The sequence below is a fragment of the Zootoca vivipara genome, chromosome 6 (genome assembly GCF_963506605.1).
Source record: "Zootoca vivipara chromosome 6, rZooViv1.1, whole genome shotgun sequence".
Lineage (NCBI taxonomy): Eukaryota > Metazoa > Chordata > Lepidosauria > Squamata > Lacertidae > Zootoca > Zootoca vivipara.
The window spans coordinates 72,748,356-72,770,100 of NC_083281.1; the positions used below are offsets into that span (position 1 = coordinate 72,748,356).

At 46.0% G+C, this 21,745-nt stretch overlaps 1 protein-coding gene across 1 annotated transcript in view; it reads left to right on the forward strand.

Annotated features, from left to right (window-relative positions):
• The first annotated feature begins 292 nt into the window (after positions 1–292).
• Positions 293–21,745, forward strand: part of AJAP1 (adherens junctions associated protein 1) — a 60,920-nt gene continuing 39,467 nt past the window's right edge. Inside the window, exon 1 of the mRNA XM_035120960.2 lies at positions 293–1,001. Within this exon, the coding sequence (XP_034976851.2) occupies positions 308–1,001 (694 nt within the window). The 5' untranslated portion in view covers positions 293–307. The remainder of the gene's footprint in view (positions 1,002–21,745) is intronic.

The window sequence follows — 21,745 nt, forward strand, 5'->3', positions numbered from 1 at the left end:
ATGCCACATTTAAAGGGCAACCTGTGTTGAAGTCTAACAAATCTTCACCATCCAAAGGTTTGAGTGCCAGGCTAGCCCACTCTTTGATTTGTTAGCCGCTCATGTGAGATAAGGTTTCAGAGACAAGCAGAACTGCCGGATCCATGAGCAACAGTCTGGAGAGTTTTAGTGCGTCATCCTGCCACACTCCCCTTGAATGAACTCTGTTGACTTTACTGTTTGTTTGCTTGCTTCTTTCTAACACAGCTCTGTGTCTATCTGCAGGTCAGGTTATCCTGTACGAAGCCATGCTTGGATTTTAATAGCCATGTTCCGACTTGCCATGGATTTCACCTCTTGCGAATCTTTGGGCCACGGTCATAGGCCCTTGCAAAGACCGGGTCACCGTGACCGACATGGATTCTGGCATAGTCCTTTGTGGAGTCTTAGATCCGGGCAGCAGGCTAGGAGTTATGGGCTTCCGGGGAACCATGCTTTCCCATACTTGGAACGGTATAACGGACAGCTGGCCAGTACGTATCATTCCAAACGTCTACACAAAGCCACAGACCTCCTCTGGGAAAATGAGCACCCCGAGCACTTTGCGCCCCCCAGATCAGACCCTTCCCTGGCAGATGGGAGTACAGCATACCAGACTTACTTGAGGAGGAGGAAACGATACCTCCGGGCGATTGGCAAGCCCACTCCGGAGACCGAGGTGATTGTCTGGGGGTCCACAAGCCCTTTGGAAACCCTGGAGAGCTTCTCGGGAATTTATGGCAGTGCCACTACCATCTCTGTTTTGCGACACAAGACCACCACCATCTCCACCACCACCACCACCACGATCACCACCACAACTGCAGCTTCCACGACGGTTCAGCCAGAAGGACCTGGCCCTGGGATTGGCACACCCAAGAACAACCCCGGTGTGGTTAGCACAATGGGACCACCTGCCACTTCTGATGGGAACAGAAAAGAGGTTGGTGCCCCTCCACCCAAGATACCAGGAGACACGTCAGGTATATTTATAGATTGTTTTTAGACCTGTGTGGATTTGCTTGCCTGTGTGCAAATGTTGCGTTTCATTTCCAGTTGTTGACCCAAGCAGGAAAACAAACAAACAAACACACGGGGTGTCTATTGTGTTTGTATGAAGGGGCATACTGTGTAACAGAAATGCTACGCACACGCACCACTAATTCATAAAACAACATATCAGAGTGGTTCACAACAGTTTTATATAAGACCATGCAATAAAAGCCATATAAAAAAAAGTTAAAATCTGGAATTAGGAAACTACAGTGGTACCTCGCAAGACGAATGCCCTGCAAGATGAATTTTTCGCAAGATGAATGCGTCTTGCGATCTGATGGTGACTCGCAAGACGAATTCGTTTTGCGAAAAATTCGTCTTGCGAATCACGGTTTCCCATAGGAATGCACTGAAGTTTAATTAATGCGTTCCTATGGGCAAAAAAAAGAAATTTCAATGCATTCCTATGGGAAACTGTGATTCGCAAGACAAATTTTCCGCAAAACGAATTGACTCACAGAACGAATTAAATTAGTCTTGCAAGGCATCACTGTATTGTCGAAAGCTGTACAGTGGCACCTCGGGTTAAGAACTTAATTCGTTCTGGAGGTCCATTCTTAACCTGAAACTGTTCTTAACCTGAGGTACCACTTTAGCTAATGGGGCCTCCTGCTGCCGCCGCACGATTTCTGTTCTCATCCTGAATCAAAGTTCTTAACCCAAGCTACTACTTCCGGGTTAGTGGAGTCTGTAACCTGAAGCGTCTGTAACCTGAAGCATCTGTAACCCGAGGTACCACTGTATCAATTACCTATATACAGCCTGATAGAATAGAAAAGTTTTCAGCAAGTATTTTAAAGTTGGCACAGAAGGAGCTTTCTGAATCTTTTGTTCACACAGCATTACACCATACTGGGCCAATGACACTAAAGGCTTGATTTCTTGTTATTAGTATTGAGACCGAAATGGGACAGAATTAACTGCTTAGCCTTAGCCCATCTTGTGTAGCCCAACTGATCCTCATCACCCCTCTGCCATTTTGTAACCCATTATAGAAAACCCACAGTGTGGTTTCCTTAATGCCAAAATAATTTTCTTGAACATAGTTGCATGCTGGTAAATTACTTAGGACTGTCCTATAATTAGGCAGTTGCCTCAGATGGCAGATACGGGGTAGGCAGGGGGCAATGGCGGAGAGATGGTAGAAGAAAGGTGCCTATGTGCCGGTTGACCAACCCCTGCTCCCTCTAAACTTCCTTGTTGACTTCCAGTGTGGTGGAGGATACCATCATGTTGGCAGTGTTGAAGGAAGATTCAGCTCCCAGTCTGGTAAGCTGTTGCACCTGAGGTGAAGTTGGCACTCTCTAGCCTTTTGTTTCAAGCAGCAAAAAGACTTTCCCCTGAGCCCTCTAATGACCCGGACATAAGAACATAATAAGAGCCTGCTGGATCAGGACAATGGCCCATCTAGTACACAGTGGCCACTCAGATACCTATGATGGGAAGCCTGCAAGCAGGATTCAAGCATAAGATCACTCTCCCCATCCTGTGGCTTCCAGAAACTGGTACAGTGGTACCTCGAGTTGTGGACCCGATCCGTTCCGGGGTGCCGTTTGCACCCTGAAAAGTCTGCAACCTGAGTGGCGCTTCCACGCACGCGCAAAAGTGTGATAGAGCACTTCTGCGCATGTGCAAAGCACGCAGAACGCTTCTGCGCATGCGCGCACAGCAGAACCCAGAAGTAAACACTTCCGGGTCCGCCACATTCACAACCTGGAAAAACGCAACCTGCAGTGGATGCAACCCGAGGTATGACTGTATTCAGAAGCATTATTGCCTCTGACGGTGGAGGCAGAGCATAGCCATCAAGGTTAGTAGCCACTGATAGTGCTCTCCTCCATGAATTTGTCTAATCTAATACCAAATTGGTAGCCACTACTGCGTCCTGTGGCAGCAAGTTCCATAGTTTAACTTTGTGTTGTGTGAAGAAAAGTTTATGCAGCTTGGGACCCTCGTACCTACGGGACCGCCTCTCCTGGTATGCCCCGTGGAGGACCTTAAGGTCCACAAACAACAATATTCTGGAGATCCCGAGCCATAAGGTGGCTAGATTGGCCTCAACTAGGGCCAGGGCCTTTTCAGTATTGGCCCCAACTTGGTGCAACACTTTTTCACAGGAGACCAGGGCCCTGCGGAATATGTCATCTTTCCGCAGGGCCTGCAAGACAGAGCTGTTCCGCCTGGCCTTTGGGTTGGATTCAGTCTGACTCCTGTGTTTTCCTCCCTCATGGTTTGGATTTATGGACTACTTAAAATGAGGCTGCATTTTAAATTTTAAATTTTAATATTGTATTTTAATCTGTATTTTAATTAATTATTTTCTTTTCTTTTATGTCTTATTTTAATTTTATTGGTGTTAGCTGCCCTCAGCCCAGCTTTGACTTAGGGGGGATAAATAAATTTATTATTATTATTGTTATTGTTTTATTATTATTATTATTATTATTATTATTATTATTATTATATCTGCCTTGGCTGTTTCAACATTTAGTTTCACTGGATGTCCACGAGTTCTGATGTCTTATGAGAGAAGGGGGGGGAAAGACCCACCCCTTTCTCTTTCCACTTTTCCCATGCCATGCATGCCTGCTTTTATAAACTTCTATCCTGGACCCCTTTTTGGGAGTAGTTTTCTAGTAAAGAAACCGACGAACTAAAGGATTACAGTTGAAAACGGAATGAAATGAGTTTCAAGGAAAATGTTCAGCCACTGAGCAAACTGGAACTCCCTCCTTCCCTCCCTCTGATCCTTCATTTTTATGTGTGGTACTCACTGGGGGTTTAAAGGGGGTTTGTCCGTAAGCTCAGTAAATCCACACGTGGGAGCCCTGTAATCGAATCTAAGCGCCATGCTCATTCCTCATAGTGCAACACACCGATTCCATTCGCTCAGCAGCTGAAAGTGGACTTTCCATTTATTGCAAATTATGTTTGCTATTATGGAAGTTTAGACCGGAAGGCCCTTTGCCACACATGAAGTAAATTAAATCGCAGAGAATGTTGGTTGTGACTCGTAGAGCCCAGAAAGATGCTTCTCTTTAATAAAAGGGAAGGAGAGGAATTGTTGGATTTTACAGTATAATCTATACCCAGATTAATTTCTCTAATGGACCCATCTTCTAGGGAGAAATAGATATTAACTTATTCCTTTCCCTGAATACTGAACAAGGCATTAAAAGGAGTGTTTGGTGGGCTGCTGAAACGAAAAGGAAAAGCAGCAGTCTTGCATCTGCTCTTTAGCCATGCAGCAACCTCCAGATTTAAACTACAATTCCCATCAGGCCTAGCCAGCGTAAATTAAGGGTCAGAGACAATGGGAGCTGTACACCACAATATCAGAAGGTTGCTGTGTTGACTACTTGTAGTGTGGCACTATCAACCTGGAGTGCTATGTCCAGTTCTGGGCACCACAGTCTAAAGGATATTGGGATAGCTCAGTCGGTAGAGCATGAGACTTAATCTCACGGTCGAGGGTTCGAGCCCCACCTTGGGCAAAGAATCCTGCATTGCAAGGCCTAGATGACTCACGTGGTCCCTTCCAGCTCTACAATTCTATGATTCTATGACAAGCTGGAAGGTGTTCAGAGGAGGGCGACCGGGTTGATCAAGAACTGCTATGAAGAACGGCTGAGGGAGTTGGGTATGCTCAGCGTGGAGGAGAGAAGACTGAGAGGTGATGTGATAGCCATCTTCAAATTCTCAAAGGGCTGTCTGTCACAGCCTGTCCCAGATAAGGAAGGCACACGCTTGTTAGTTACCTCTTTATTGGCAAGAGAAACACTGACAGAAGCTTCCTCCATGCTCCGGATAGGCATGCACACATGCACGCATGCTTCTAGGTAGCTGTCCACAAATCTGGGCTCTATGGAGCAATTGCAGCAACAGGGAAACCCTTCCTCTTTGCCAGCTTATATACATTTCCCTGACAGGTTGCCCACCCACAAGCTGCGACTTCTCTATGGAAGGTAGCACTACCCACTTCAAGCCTCTCCTGGTTTTAGGAGACGCAGGGCAGGGGAAGGTGGGGAGTCTACTGACCCGTCTGTAGGCTAAACAGCCTCTTCTTCTGCCACATCTGCCACACCTTCCTCTCTCTTGGTCTGCCCTGACTCTCCCTCCCCTGACTCCTGCCTTGCAGGCAACGTCACATGCCATAAATCACTGCTCCCCACTTCGGGATCACTCTGCTGGTCCTCTGCCTGCACCACACACCTTTCAGAGCCTGCCTCTCCCTGACACCATTACCTGGTAGATGGGGCAAGTTTATTTCCTGCTGCTCTGGAGGGTAAGATCCAAACCAATGAATTCAAATGACAGGGAAAGAGATTCTGACTAAACATGAGGAAGAACTTTCTGATGGTGAGAGCCATTTGACAGTGGAACAGACTCCTTCAGGAAGTGGTCGCTTCTTCCTCACTGGAGGTTTGCAAACACTGGAGGTGTCAGGGCTTCTTTAGCTGTGATTCATGCATTGCTTGGGGTCAGACTAGATGGCCCTTGGGGGTATCTTCCAGTACCACAATTCTGTGATTCCGCCACTTTAATATTCTAAATGCATGATGGCACAACATGGTTAAGGATGCATCTGAAATTTATCCAAATTTATTTCTAGACTCGGGAACTCTACATAAATTACACATACACAAAGTACATAATTTAGCTTGCCGTGTCTCCTGATAGCAGCCTTGTGGCTCCAAGGTGAATAATGTCTTGTTCCAGCTTGAGGCAGGCAGGAGGAGGTAGCAATCAATCTTTGGGATTTTATCCACCGGTTGGTTTTCATTTCTGAATTGCTTCCTATGTGATTTAACAACAAAAACAGCAGAAATAAAAACCTACACGAAAGAACTCCACACATAAAAGCAATTAAAACAATTTCACATGTGGAAAAGCAATTCCATGGATGAAAACAATTTCAAATTTCATACAGATGGGTTATATATATATATATATATATATATATATATATATATATATATATAATCTCCAAATACCTCTCTACTTGAGAGCCTGGTTGAAAAACAAACACTTTCAATCAGCACTGGAAAAACTACAAAGCCTGTCTGGTGGGGGGGGGGGGAAGAGAGAGAGAGAGAGAGAGAGTTTCTGTGGCTAGGTGCTGCTACACATAATGCTTGATTCCAATATTATATGGATGGACTTCTAATGAGATAGTATCTGTGCAGTGTTTGCTTGGGTATTTAAGGAGAGTGGAGAACCAGGGTGTTGCAGATGGAATATAACCTGGGAGACCTGGGTTCAAATCCCAGCTCAGCTGTGAAGATAACCCAGTAACATAGCTGTCAACCCTCCCTTTTTTTTTTTGCGGGAAACTCCCTTATTCCAAGCCACAGCTGTCAGCCTTCCCATTTTTATTTTTTATTTGCTGGAAATTCCTTTATTCCAGCACCGTTTCCCGCTGCTATCCTGGATTGTTAGATTTACCGTAGACTGTCCCCGGGACAGGTGGGGCTGCTGCTGATCCCATATTTTCAAATCCGAAAGTTGACAGCTATGCCCAGTAATCTTGAGCCAGCCAGTCACCACTTCTCAGCCTAAATGTTCCCCACCTATTCATTTAACCTTCACAACAACCCTGCGAGGCAGGTTAGGCCGAGAGGCAGTAACTGGCCCACTGGTGGAGGAAGAGGAGTGCGGGGGGAGTGCCACGCCCCTGGCAGTGCGATCCCAGTGGGATGCCATCGCAACTGCCCCCCCCACCCACGAAGGGCGCCATGCCCCCACAGGAAGCATGCCAGGAAGCATGCCCCCAGGACATGTGCCAGCCTTGCCCCCGCCTGCTCTCCGCCCTCTGGTGCCGGAGCATGAAGCTCCACCACTGGACAGGCCCAAGGTCACTCAGTGAGCTTCATGGCCAAGTGTAAAATTGAACCTGGGTCTCTTGGGTCCTAGTTCAGTACTCTAACCCAGTGTTTCTCAACCTTTTTTGGGCCACGGCACACTTTTCTATGAAAAAAAATCCCGCGGCACACCAACTCTGTGCCGCCCTATATTTAGTTTAGTTTGGAGGGGAGACGTACCGGTAAAGCATGCCGCTGAAGAACTGCTGCGCGGTAGCCAGGCGGACCCACCAGGCGCAGAGCCTGCAGAGCGAGCGGGGACAGACCCCAGGCGGGCAGACACGGGCGCGCAGCTGCCGCCGCCTCCCTCCCAGCCGCCCCAGGCAGCCGCCGCCGCTCTGGCCCGGCGAAGAGAAGCCCTGCGCAGCCTTCCCCGCCTGCCTCCTCCTCCCCAGGAGGGCAATTTGCATTGTCACGTGCCTGGCGGCCGCTAATAAACAACACTGACCCGCCGGAAAGGAAGCCGGCCGGGTCACGACGCGGGCGCTCGCCTCGCGTCGTGACCCGGCCGGCTTCCTTTCCGGCGGGTCAGCGACGTGACAGTGCAAATCGCCCTTCTCGTCGCGGCACACCAGCCAGTGTTTCGCGGCACAGTAGTGTGCCGCGGAACACCGGTTGAGAAACGCTGCTCTAACCACTACATATCTCTCTCTCCCTCTCTCTCTCCCCCCTCTCTCTCATCCTGTCTGAAAACTCACATGCATTTTGCACATGCATTTTGCCTGATGTTTGCATTTTGCCCAATACAATCAATTCCTGCACACTTATATTCTGTAATATACACCATTTCTATGCGCACAACAGATGGTGATCTACACTTTTTGGGGGGAGGAGGACTGTGCAGAAGCGGGAGCTAACTCCTAGCCCTAACTCTGGCCTTTGGCTCCTGAGATGTGTGTTTCGAGGACCCGCCCTGTCTTTGTGAATGTAATATGCTTCAATTGTTTTTAATTCTCAGTTTTAAATTGTTGTATCCCACCCTGCGACTTGCTGGAGACCAGTGGGTAATAATAATTGCAGATATGAAAAGTGTGACTTTTGAAGGGTGCTGTGCATAGTTAAACTGTGGAACTCACTGCTGTAGGAGGTTCATTTGTTGTTGTTGTTCATGTGGTGGGTTAGAAAATGCAAATTAGGTAGCTTTGCATTAAATTATGAACTAATTTCTACCTCATTCACTACCTGGACCTTACAGGACAATCAGCTTACTTAGAGTGGTTTGCTACAAAAAGGCAGGGGGTGGCAGACTGGGAGGCCCCCGCCTCTTATGCTATTCGTAGCTGAAACCTGGAGATTGGGTGAGGAGGGAGGGAGGGAACGGGTGCCCATTCACCCTTCCAACAGACATCTTGCTACCAATTCCGATCACTTACTGATTCAGTCGTTGCTTCTGCCCCGACACCCTCCGGGAGGTTCCTCCATTTCCGAGGATGTGAAGCAGGCTTTCTGGAGCTCCGTTGCTATTGGCAACAGAGTTCAACATGTGTTTGAAGTGGAGCAAGTTCCGCCCCCACACGCTGTGATACTGAGAGAGCATCACTCTGTTGTGGGGAACGAACAGGAAAGGGCATGTATTTCAGGATCTTCCCCTGGAGGGAGAGTGTTGCTAGGCATTATCCCTGACTTTGAGAAAATTGCAAGGTTTTTTCCCTCTCCCTCTTTTCTTTTCTTTTTAAAAACCCAATAACAACTTTCTTTTTATAAAACTTTACGAGAGTTCCTCTTGATCAATAATACATGATGTATATAATCTTGGCTTCAGTACACAATGTTACATCTTGTTAGACATTATATCGTGTTACAGCGCACTTGTGTGCCATAAAAGAAGGTTGCTGCCTCATAGAAGCACACAATTGGGCACTCTTGGAAACCCAAAGCAATAATGTAGAGAGGAAGCTTTCCACTGTGCCCCTGGCTGAATCAGTGTTCTGGGCAAACTTCCTTACACTCAGCCTCTGTTGTGGGCAGTAAATTGTGAGACTAGGGTGTCGGTCTGCAATCTGGGAGACCAGAGTTCAAATCTCCCGACTTGGCAATGAAGCTCACTGAGTGACCTGGATTCACAGTTGCTGCGTCTCAGCATAACCTACCTCACAGGGTTGTTGTGAGGGATTGAATGGAGAGGGAGGAGAACCGTACATGCAACCTTGAACTCACTGGAGAAAAAAGCTGGTCTATAAATGCCATATGTAAATAAAATAATAAAATTGTGTCTTCTTCAACTGGTAGGGTGGGCTCATCCCTTAGATAAGGCTGCCTCTCGTCTCTGCATGAGTTGCTGGTTTAGAAGAGAATGCTGGTCAAGATGGGCCACTGACCTGATCCAGCAGGGTTCTTATGCATCTGTAAAATGTGTGCAATTTAAATGCATCTTCTTTCGTTGCCATTTCATTTTTAACGCACAAAATTTGGAAATAAGCCTACAATAAAATGCAAGTGAGATGGAATGGAAATAAGCTGATCCATACATTTTTAGTGGTGGGGATGGGATGGACAGTGTACAGGATGCTCAAGCCAGAATGAAGTTGCACCCTTTGGTACTTTTTGCTCAGTGCTGAGGGGTGGGTGGAATTCCTCTGAATTGAAAATGCTGGCAAAGCGGTCCCCAGCGACGCTCAAAAACTGACTTTTAAGGGCTTTAAAAACCCTTCCTCAAAGAAGATGAGGTGAGCTCGAAGTCTTCCTCATACCTTCTCTTTTGCAAGTGGAAGAAACAGCTTGGGGAATGCATGTGAATTCATCAGGAATAAGATGGGAGGCATGAGGGTTAGGGCAACCCCTCAGTTTGTTTTGACCCTTAGCCTCTCCATTTGGCCACAGGGGATAATGCTAGTAACTCACCACGGGCCACAATAGCTATGTTCTACCTTAGGCATATGGGACCCAGGTGGCGCTGTGGGTTAAACCGCAGAGCCTAGGGCTTGCTGATCAGAAGGCCGGGGGTTCGAATCCCTGCGACAGGGTGAGCTCCCGTTGCTCAGTCCCAGCTCCTGCCCACCTAGCAGTTTGAAAGCACGTCAAAGTGCAAGTAGATAATAGGTACTGCTCCAAGCGGGAAGGTAAACGGCATTTTCATGTGCTACTCTGGTTTCCAGAGTCGGTCATGACTGGACCTAAGGGTCCCTTTTCCTTTTTACCTTAGGCATAGGCAAACTCGGCCCTCCAGTTGTTTTAGGTCTACAGCTCCCATCATCCCTAACCACTGGTCCTGTTAGCTAGGGATGATGGGAGTTGTAGTCCAAAAACAGCTGGAGGGCCAAGTATCTGAATGCCAGTTTGCTGGGAGAGAGACACAGTTGCACTTGGCTCCTGTCCTGCTTGGACATCCTGTGAGAATAGGATGCTGGGCTAGAAGAACATTTGGACTGAACCAGCTACAGGATCTTCCTATGTTCTTAGGTTCACAGTATAGTCCATTCTACAACCCAATTCTACTCTTTTTGTTGACCAGGCTTTTACGTATTCTTCTTCTTATTATTTATATCCTGCCTTTCCCTCTGACAGGAACCCAAGGTGGCTTACAGATAAACCAGGTGCATGGGGGGGGGGAACCATCCTTAAAAACAATTAAACATTAATAGAATTAAAGATCTAATAGAATTAAACACACATTAAATTTAATAGAATTAAACACACACACATACATTAAAAACATCATAGCCCCAGCACTTTCCTTGAAAACAGTGATTTCTAAAAAACCTATTGGAACAAGAAAATCTTCACCTACCGGCAGGAGAACGAGGAGGGAGCCAGTCTATTTTCTCGTGGAAGGGAGTTCCAAAGTCTGGAGCCAGACACCAAGCAGGCATTCTCTTGCATCTCCACCAAGCATGCCTTTGAAGGTGGGGGGACTGGGAGAAGGGCCTCCTCTCAAGAACCCAGAGCCTGGGCACGTTCTTATGAGGGGAAACGGTCTTTCAGATAGCCTGGGTCTACATTGTACAGATATTTGCTTCTGAGGTCTATGAAAACAGTTGATGCCATAAAGCTACAGCCCTGACGTTAGTCACTCCCTTGGTTGACTATATCAAGTAAAACTGCTTCCATGCAAGTTCCCATGACTCTAAAGGTGGAGCTGCCATAGCACTGCCCCATATTTAGACAGAGTTTAAGTGAGGGCTTAAACTGGGGTGACATATGGTGGGAATGCATGTGAGCCCCACATCCTGCAATCATTTCTATGCATGCTGTTCGGGGGGCCCCGGTTCTGTTGGAGCTGGAGTGGAGGGTGGACATGTGGGGAGTAAATCTCGCATGCTCCCTTCTCCACAGGCAAAGCCCCTCACATATTTACTTCTTTTAAAGGGCTATGCAAATGGAGCCCAAGATGTGATGTGTAACCTACCATGTCACTGCCTGTGGTTGGCAATATTCATTTTTGAGCTATGAACAATGAGTCATGGGGTTCTCTTGTCTGCCTAAGGCCCGGGTGCTTTCTTTGCTTGCAAACTGGTGCAGCCCATGGATTGTGGGGGGTGAATTAAGGTGGCACTTAGGACCCCCCCCAGCCACATGTAAGTTGGGTGTCCAGCCTAATCCTGGTGTGGGACTGCAAATGTTGCACATCCTTAAAAGCTTTCCCTTTTTGCCTCCTGTGAAATATTGGCTGGTATGGACTGTAACTTGGGTCACCCAAAGATTTCTTCTGTTCTCCAGCTGGGAAACACAAGCATCATTCTCCGCCCCCCCCCCGCCCCCATTAGCCCTTTCAAAGGCCTGGAAATGCTGTTTCTCTAAGCTTCCCTGCAAACAAAATGATGCGCTCAGCATCTCCAGATCCCCCCTCCCCCTGCTTCTGCTGGTGTTTTCTAAGCAGATACCTCAGGTTGCTGCTAATTGATGTTTTACCCAAGGGTTAAGGTTGGACAAAGGAAAATCCTGCCGTTCCATACCGACATCTGACAGGTCTGAGTCACTGGGGGCGGGGGCACGGCAATGCTCGAACCATCATCGACTGACCGCCGCTAATTGCAGTGGCATGCAGATTGGCCCTGAGCAGACTCCTTTCCCGCTTGATGACATCAGAAGGAGATGATCAGAGCTAATTTGCCAGATTGCAGATAGGGAAGAGTAATGCTGAATTGCTCAGATTCTCGTTCCTCTCCTGCACTGTGTAAGTCATCCCTGGCTCTATTGTTATGAGAGAGGGAGAAAACAAACTTTTCCCTATCCATGCATCATTTTATAAACTTCAATTGTGTTGCCTCTTACTCACCTTTTCTCTAAACTAATAAGTCCCAAAGAACTGCAACCTTTCCTTACCCAGGAGTCTCTCCATCCCCTTGATCATTTTGGTTGCTCTTTCCTGAACCTTTTCCAACTCTACAATAGCCTTTTCGAGGCCAGAGCTCTACCTGGTATTCCAGGTGAGATTGCATCATGGATCATTTTAATGGCATGGTGATATCAGCAGTCTTATTCCTTTCCTAGTGCTCCCTTGCATGGAATTTGCTGTTTTCACAGTTGCTGCACACTTAGTTGACATCTTCATCAGGTGATCTGCTGCAACCGCAAGGTCTCATTCCAGCTCATTCATTGCCAGCTCAGACCTCATAAGCAAATATCTGAAACTAAGTAAATTCCTTCAGTAGCACCTTAAAGACCAACTAAGTTTATATTTTGGTATGAGCTTTCGTGTGCATGCACACTTCTTCAGAAGTGTGCATGCACACGAAAGCTCATACCAAAATATAAACTTAGTTGGTCTTTAAGGAGCTACTGAAGGAATTTTCTTATTTTGCTTCGACTCAGACCAACACGGCTACCTACCTGTATCTGAAACTAAGGTTTTTCATGGCATTATATTCGCCACAAGGGGCAGATGTTCACAGATTCCCAGCAGTTATTGATTTTCAGCATGTGGGCACTAGGCCAGTATCAGTTGGCCAGTATTGATCAGTGTCATTGTTTATGGTCAGGGGGAAATAACAATACATGAATGCGCTTAAGATCTCAAGAAAGTATACATCCCCTTTCTTCAGAGGAGTGGGCTACGTAGGGTTTAATGCATACTTTCCCCACAACAGTCCTGTGAAGTAGGTAGGGGTGGGTGAAAATAACCTGTCCGAAATCAGCCAGTTAGTTTCATGGCTGAGCTGAGAGATGGTCATCTCCAGGTACAGAACTGTTCTATTTTCAAGCAGTGTTGGTGATCCTATTGTATGGACAACTAAGAGTGTTCTTGTTTTCAAATGGACAGGAGGTAGCGAAGACCACCAGCTTGGGTGTACAAAAGAGGATTGGACAAATTCATGGAGGAATGGGCTATTGATGGCTGCTAGTCAAGGCAGCTGTGCTCTGTCTCCACAGTTGAAGGCAGCAATACCTCTGAATATCAGTTACTGGAAGCTACAGGAGGGGATAGTTGCTCTTGCAGTTTTTCCAGAAGAGTCAGCTGGTTGGCCACTGGGAGAACAGGATGCTGTACTAGATGGGTCTTTTCTCATGTTCTTATGCATGCCTTTTGATCTTCACAGTAATCCATAGTTTTCTCCCTACATGCCATTGGATAAAACCTACAATAGCAGAACTGGATGAAGGCTGGTTTTGTGCATTGTCACTTTGCCTAGACACTGCTCCCAAGGACGCCTCTCCTGCCTCTTTCGTCCTTGTCAAGACTGAACCTTTGGTGCATTCAGCTGCTGACATTCACAAAATTCCAACCGAGAGCTGGCTGATGACATTGGTGCCACTACGGCACCAGAGATGGAGTGGGGAGTGTGGCACATCTAATTAAAATCAAAGTCAAAGGAAACCTGTTAAAGGGAAAATTTCAGGTGCCAGGGAAGGACAAAGACCTTTCCTTTTGATCCTTTATCTGAAACACTTCCTTTAAACTCTATAAAGCACATTTGGATTCTGAAACTAATCGGCAGTCAGTGGCAGGGGTGCCAATTTGAATAAAATATTGGGGTAGCCCAGGTAAGCCCCACCCTGCATAATCAATCACATGATGCAGTGCACACACACACCATGTTAATGGCAATGCCCATCAACTTTGGGGCAGCCTGGCCCCCTCAAATATTATTTTGGGGGGAAGTCCCCTTGGCCCCTAAGGGTTGGCTCCTGTGGTCAGTGCAGTTGGGCCAGGATCAGTGTTCTTTGCTCGAACCATCTTGCCTTGGTGAGCAACCTAGCAGCTGAATTCAGCACCAGCTGAAGTTTCCAAACTGTCTTCAGAGACAGCCACACATAGAACACATTGCAGTAATTAACCTAGAGAAGGCATCCCCAGACTTCGGCCTTCCAGATGTTTTGGACTACAATTCCCATCTTCCCCAACCACTGGTCCTGTTAGCTAAGGATCATGGGAGTTGTAGGCCAATACATCCGGAGGGCTGCAGTTTGGGGATGCCTGACCTAGAGGTTACCAGAGCCTTGACAGCAGATGTTAGGCCACCCCTGTCCAGATAGGGGGGCAGCTGGGCTGCCAGCCAAATGGAAAGAACTCCACACCCTTGAGGCCAGCTGAGCCTCAGGTGACAGTCATGGATCCCCAAGTTGTCTACCAACTCCTTCAGAGGGAATATAACCCCATCAAGATCAGCCCACCTCCCATCCATCTGGCCTAAGGAACCACCCACTAATAGTCCCTCTGTCATATTTGGGTTGAGCTTCAGTTGATTGGCTCTCATCCAGTCCATTGAAATGGTCCAGTGCCACACCTGCCACACCTGCAGATGTAAAGAAGAAGCAGAGCTGTGTGTCATCAGCATATTTCTGACAATATACCCCACAACTCAGCAGTTTCATGTATATGCTAAGCAGCATGGGGGATAAAATTGAACCATGAGGAACCCCGCATTGAAGGCTCCATGGGGTGGAATGATGCTCCCCAAACATCACCTTCTGAAAACAACCATCCAAGTAGGACCGGAGCCACAGCAAGGCAGTGTTACCCACCTGCAACTCCAGGTTGCAGCCACTCCAGAAAGATGCCATGGTCAACTGGGATCAAAAGCCACTGAGCATCACACAAAAGTGCTGATTAACTTTCATGAGGACTTGTTTTTTTAATAATAATAATAATAATAATAATAATAATAATAATAATAGATAAAATTGCAAACTGATATGGAAATGTGAAGAGCTGATGATTGGAAAAAAAATATGAATCTGAAATGGACAGATCCTCCCTTCCCTAGTTGTTCCTGATGCAGCCCCCCCCCCCAAAAAAAAGTGAGTAATTTTGACTCTGGTCTAAGAACAGACAATGGCAAGGGAGGTTGAGTCTGAAGGTTACCTACCCAGTTAAACAGACCATCTTTATGGTCCCAGTATTTCCATGGATAATCCCATCTAGAGATGTGAGCAAAATCTGAATTGTTTTGGGTACCTGCAAAATGTTACATATTTTGCCATTTCAGGTCCTCAACAAAGCGAATGCACTTAGAGCAAAATTCCATGAGCATTTGCAGGATTATGATGCCCTGGACCATATTATGTAATGTTATTTTTAACCCCCCTTTTAGGCAATAATAAATCTTTCTATGTTAGCTTCACTTTTCACAAGTAATCTCCATTCTGCATACACATATATCACTTGTGTACAATAAGTCCGGAACTTAGGTGCATTTAACTTATGCGCATTCAGCTTTATAAGCATGACTTAAAAAAAAAAGGAGTGGGAAAGGGGTGGGGTTTCAAGAAAAATGGCTGGCATTTCCATCCACCACTGAACCCAATGAGTTTTGACTTTACATGATTTTGGCTTTAGGTGCAATCCACGGAATGCAATCCACAGTGGTGGCACCCGCCCCGTGGAATGCCCTCCCAACAGATGTCAAAGAGGAAAACAACTACCAGACTTTTAGAAGACATCTGAAGGCAGCCCTGTTCAGGGAGGCTTTTAATGTTTAATAGATTATTGTGTTTTATTTTTCTGTTGGAAGCCGCCCAGAGTGGCTGGGGAAACCCAGCCAGATGGGCGGGGTATAAATAAATTATTATTATTATTATTATTATTATTATTATTATTATTATTATTATTATTATGCAACCCCCATATCAGTTGTGGACCTACTGTACAGTGGTACCTCGGTTTATGAACACAATTGGTTCCGGAAGTCTGTTCATAAACTGAAGCATTCATAAACTGAAGCGAACTTTCCCATTGAAAGTAATGGAAAGTGGATTAATCTGTTCCAGACGGGTCCGTGGAGTACTTAAACTGAAGCGTTCATAAACTGAAGCATGGGTGTAATTGGTTCTGGAAGTCTGTTCATAAACTGAAGCGTTCATAAACTGAAGCGAACTTTCCCATTGAAAGTAATGGAAAATGAATTAATCCGATCCAGATGGGTCCGCGGCGTTCATAAACCGAAAATTCATAAACCGAGGTGTTCATAAACCGAGGTTCCACTGTATATTAAAATGATGTAAAATTACATAAATCAAAAGATGTCATCGGTTATGTGGCCCGAATTCATGGTGCAAGATGTAGATGAAAGTTTCTGCGAACACTTACGAAATCCTACAAAAAAAGCATCAAATCACAAAAGACAAGGTGCTGCAAAGCAGAGTGTGCTCAATAATTTGCAAAACAAACAAACAAACAAACAAAAACAACAAAGAGAGATGACACCCATTATACCACTGGTCCTGCAATTTCTGAAGGCCGTTTAGCCGGCTTCACATTAAGTTGATCTGAAGTTGCTGGGCAAATCTCAGACTGCTGATCTCGAGGCTCTAAGTGTGAGGTGACAGCTGTGCGCATCCCGCAAGATGCTCTCATTTGGTGCAGGAGGCTTTGCGATCCACGTGGAGACACCAGATGCTCGGAAATGGAGACTTGTCAGTCCCTCTTAATCTGGTCGGCTGAATAGTACGATTTGTTGTGTCCGCCTTGTTTAATTTAAAGAGAACTGTGCTTATTTAGGACATGTCTTTTTGCTGTTTTGAAATGGGTGGAGGGGAAAATGCATCCCAAAGAGCCAAATGCAACCCTCCAACCTGCTCTCCTTGGCCTCTGGGATTCTCTCTAAGGCTACACCTTTTGCCCCAGGCCATACCCATCATGCCTTGCATTGCCCCCCCCCCCCGCAAGTGCTTTTTCCTGGCTGGAAAGTGTCCCTTGAAAATAGAAGGGTGCGTGGGTGGGTGGGTGGGTGTGTAAATCTCTGGCCTCCAGTAGCTGAAATCTGGCTTGCTGTGTAACAGCAAAAGTTGCATCAATTGCTCTGCCTACTTTGGACTCTGGGTCCTCTCTCTTTGTTGCCTATGGCCCCACCTACTATTGGCCTTTGGCCCCTAGAAGCTTGCTTGTGAAGCTGAAGAAAGCTGCTTCACCTCTCTATTAGGATATTGCTCTTTTAACATGTGCAATGATGGAATGATTCTTTATTTTTTTTCTTATTTTAACGTCTCAAAGATAAAAGGGTTTTCTGAGCAGTATGGCGTAGTAGAACATTACAGGATGGGAGACACCTGGCTTGAGAGCAATACATGTGAAAAGGATCTAGGAGTCTTGGTAGATCACAAACTTGACATGAGTCAACAGTGTGATGCAGCAGCTAAAAAAGCCAATGCAATTCTGGGCTGCATCAATAGGAGTATAGCATCTAGATCAAGGGAAGTAATAGTACCACTGTATTCTGCCCTGGTCAGACTTCACCTGGAGTACTGTGTCCAGTTCTGGGCACCACAGTTCAAGGAGGATACTGACAAGCTGGAATATGTCCAGAAGAGGGCAACCAAAATGGTCAAAGGCCTGGAAACAATGCCTTATGAGGAACGGCTTAGGGAGCTGGGTATGTTTAGCCTGGAGAAGAGAAGGTTAAAGGGTGATATGATAGCCATGTTCAAATATATAAAAGGATGTCATATAGAGGAGGGAGAAAGATTGTTTTCTGCTGCTCCAGAGAAGCGGACACGGAGCAATGGATTCAAACTACAAGAAAGAAGATTCCACCTAAACATTAGGAAGAACTTCCTGACAGTAAGAGCTGTTCGACAGTGGAATTTGCTGCCAAGGAGTGTGGTGGAGTCTCCTTCTTTGGAGGTCTTTAAGCAGAGGCTTGTCAGCCAACTCTCATTCTTTGATTGAGTACGTTTCTTTGGGGAAATGGTGGGTGGATTTAGCTTTGGGCTGTTATAGGTGTGCTGGTAACTGGGAAGAGTAGGGCAGCTTCCCCCAACCTCGTACTCCCCAGAGCTTCCATCAGGCTCAGACAACATGGCCAAGGGATATGGATTGTGGGAGTTGAAGTCCAACAACATACAGATAGCACCAGGTTAGGAAATTCTGCAGCAGGGTGTCTGAGAAAGGCACCGATACCAGAGGAGGGGTAGTCAAGAAATTGAGCATCCTTATTCAATTTCTGCAAGGTTAACTGGGGCAAGAGGCAAAGCTCACATGGAATGGAGGAACATCTCCATTTCTGTTTGCACAATCTGCCAGCCTGGACCTGCCAGGAGTCAACACTTTGCCTCAGGGAGAGGGTAGGAATTTGATGCCTTTTGTACTCAAAGCCAAGTCACACTTCCTGAAACAAAATGAGAACTGAAACACCGCCATCCTTCAAAATCTGCACATATCTGAATTTTCCAATGCAGTTATTCAACCGAAGAAGGCTTTTAAAGATGCAGCTGTATTAGGGGGATATGTGCATAAAAAATCAATCTATTAGTGAAAACAACATACAAAAATGTGTTATATAATGATGACATTTACTGCAGAAATGTATAGATCAGTCAAACTCCACAGAAAAAAGGTTTATTAGGAGCAATTTGACACTGAATAATTTTAACAAGGGTTGTTTAAAAAGAAATTTGTAACTTGTTGAAGAAATGCAGATGGATTTCATGGTTAAGCATGAGATGAGATGTTGATCCAGCAAGCTCCACCCCGCCTGCCTCTTAATTTGATGAGTGGGGCAGGCACAAGGCTTAGTGTGGCCATTGAGAGGTATCTCTGTTCTGGGCAAGCAAACAGGCACTTCCACCAATGAGGGCATGTGTGAGGTTTGCTCTTGTTGGCACTGTTTGTCTCTGTGTCCTTGTCAATGGAAGTGCCAGCTCAGCATCAAACTTACTTTCAAGCCACTCTCACAAGTTTCCTGCTGTGGCATCAGACTGGCCACAAGATGCTGGACTAGATGCCCCCCCCCCACTTTGGCCTGACCCAGCAGGCTCTTTTATATTCTTTTTTTAAAAATACTTTTTATTCATTTTTTCCACAAATCTTTATATACACAACAACAACAATGCAAATGACTAAAATACAATTAAAACAAACAATAAAATCACAAGACAAAAACGAAGAAAAAATTATTTTATCCTTACTAATTTTTTTATTTTCCATCTTAGGGGGGCTTCCCTTGGTCCCTCCTTTTGAGCTTCCTTTTCTATTACCTCTTTAGCAGGCTCACCTTGTAAATATGTCACAACCTAATTTTAAATTCAATTTTCAACATGAAGTAACTCTAGAACAAACCGAAAACTTCCTTCTACTTCTCTCGGCTATCTTCTATATTATAATGTTTTATTCAGATCACTTTTAAATTTCTGCCCATCTTTTTCCATCTTTTCCTCCTCTTGATCATGGAGTCTCCCAGTCATCTTGGCGAGTTCCATATATTCCATTGTCTTCATCGCTCTTTTATATTCTTCTGCTCTTGTGCTCAGGTCCTGCTTTTGAACTTGGGGAATCTGGTTGGCCACCGTGAGAACAGAATGCTGGTCTAGGTGGGCACCCTTTGGCCTCACCCAGCTGCAGGACCAATCTTAGGGGAATACAGGCAGACTTTGGCAGTGGAAGCTAGAGGTGAACACATGTTTCTATCACCTTCCCTTTCCTGGACTAATGGTGCTGATGGACAGCAGTCCATGGCGACTAATTGGAGAGGGTTGGCAGGTGCCGGTTTGTACATTTCATTTCTCAAAAAAACCAAAACAAACCCCCAAGATCAGGTGCACAGCTTGCCTCCCCTGTCATGTTGTGACCACCTGGTGTGCTAATGGCATCATCCGCAAGATCATTCAGGTATATAACTTTATTCAGTTGTGTGTGTTTGTGTGTGTGCACAGTGTGTGAGGGAACTAATGAACATTCCCCTGTGTTGTCAGAGAAGAAGGATGTTCTGTGGTTTTTGGAACCTATTTGTGGATTTTTTTTTGCAAAACCTGGGCTGCATCCAGCAAATGATCTGCTCAAGATCTGCGGCCTTGGAATGGTGGAGAGAGGGGAGGGCAGAATCAGGTCAGGAGTGATCTCTTGGTGTCCTGGTATGATTATTGCTATTAATAAGAGCAGCAGGGAGTCATCTGTTTCTCGCACACACCCGTTGGGCAAAGGGGAAAATAATGGTCAGGCCTGTGAAGACCGTCTGCCTGGGCTGATTAGACTTGGTAGAAGCCAGCACAGGTGTTGCTGCTAATTGACATAATCAGTCCTGAAATGTGCTGAAATCAGGTGCTGGCTAGAGGAGAGAGGAACAGAAGTGAAGGTGGGATCACATAAAGTACCGTCCCTTGAGAGGAAACCTTAGCCAAGGAAAGGAGAACAGATTTTGTCAGGCTCCAAGTCCCATCAGGCAGCATGGCCAGTAGTTAGCAATGGTTGTTGTTGTTGTTGTTGTATATTAAATTTATGGTGAGTGTTGTGGTTCAGGAATATCTGGATGGTTGAAGAGTTTCCCACCCCAGCTCTAGATAATGGACTCCCGAGTAGGGTTGCCAGACTCAATAGAGGACAGGATTTCTGTGCCTTTAATTGCCCTGCTCTCTTTTGAGTCTGGAAACCTTGAAGAGAAACCAGCAGACCCTTAGCTTGGAAATTAAACAAAGGGTCTTTTGAGTCTGGCAACCCTACTCCCAAGTCCCATCGGTCCCAGCCAGCATAGCCATGGCTCAGTGACGATTGGGAGTTGGAATCAAATATCTGGATGCAACAAAACAAAACAAAAACAAAAACAGATTACCAGGTAGAATAATGCTATGTGAAATGCCCTGAGACCTCTGGGTATAGGGTGGTATATAAATAATAATAATAATAATAATAATAATAATAATAATAATAATAATAATAATAATAATAGAAATGTAGAGTTGGAATCCCTGACAGATAGCCATACAACCTCTGTTTAAAAACCACCAGTGAAGGAGAGAACACCAAGGGGGTCCATTCCACTGTCAAACAGTGAGTTTTCTGAGTTTCCCATCAGAAAACTCTTCCTAATATTTAGCCGGAATTTCCTTTGCACAGTCAGGCGGAGTCCCCCAAAGCCCCCAGGCAGCCCCCTAGTGGAATGATGACACATGACCATGTTCTTATGGGATTAAAATTGGCCACAACTTTATTAAGAATTCGGATGTAGGGAGACCTTGGCTCAGGCATTGGGCGTATAGCCTTCCCAGCCCCCAGCCAGGGATCTGGGTAATTTCAGGGTTATCCAGCATGTGTGGGGGTTGGGCAGACAAGTCTCTCTGGAGAGGGAGGGCAATGACAGCCTATTGCGTATGGTCGATGCCTCGCCCTTAGCCTCATTGACAGGAACCCTGTTATCGCTGCTGCAATGGGGGTGGGGGGTCACTGACCCATGCCCCCCTATTTATGTAGATGGATTCTGCCCAAGGCCTGCATCTGCCAAAGTTGTGACGAATTGCTACGGGAAAGGCGAAACCTGCCAATGCAGGGGAAATTCTTTTCCGGCCCTTCAACAGCAGCCTTGTCGTAGCAGCGCCTGCGTGCGTGTATGCCTGTGGAAGAAAATAACCTGTAATGCAATCATTATTATTTGGGGGGGGGGAGTGGAGGGTGGGAAAGCTTCTGGAGCCGTTGACTGCTTCCCAGGAATGACTCTGCTTCAGCC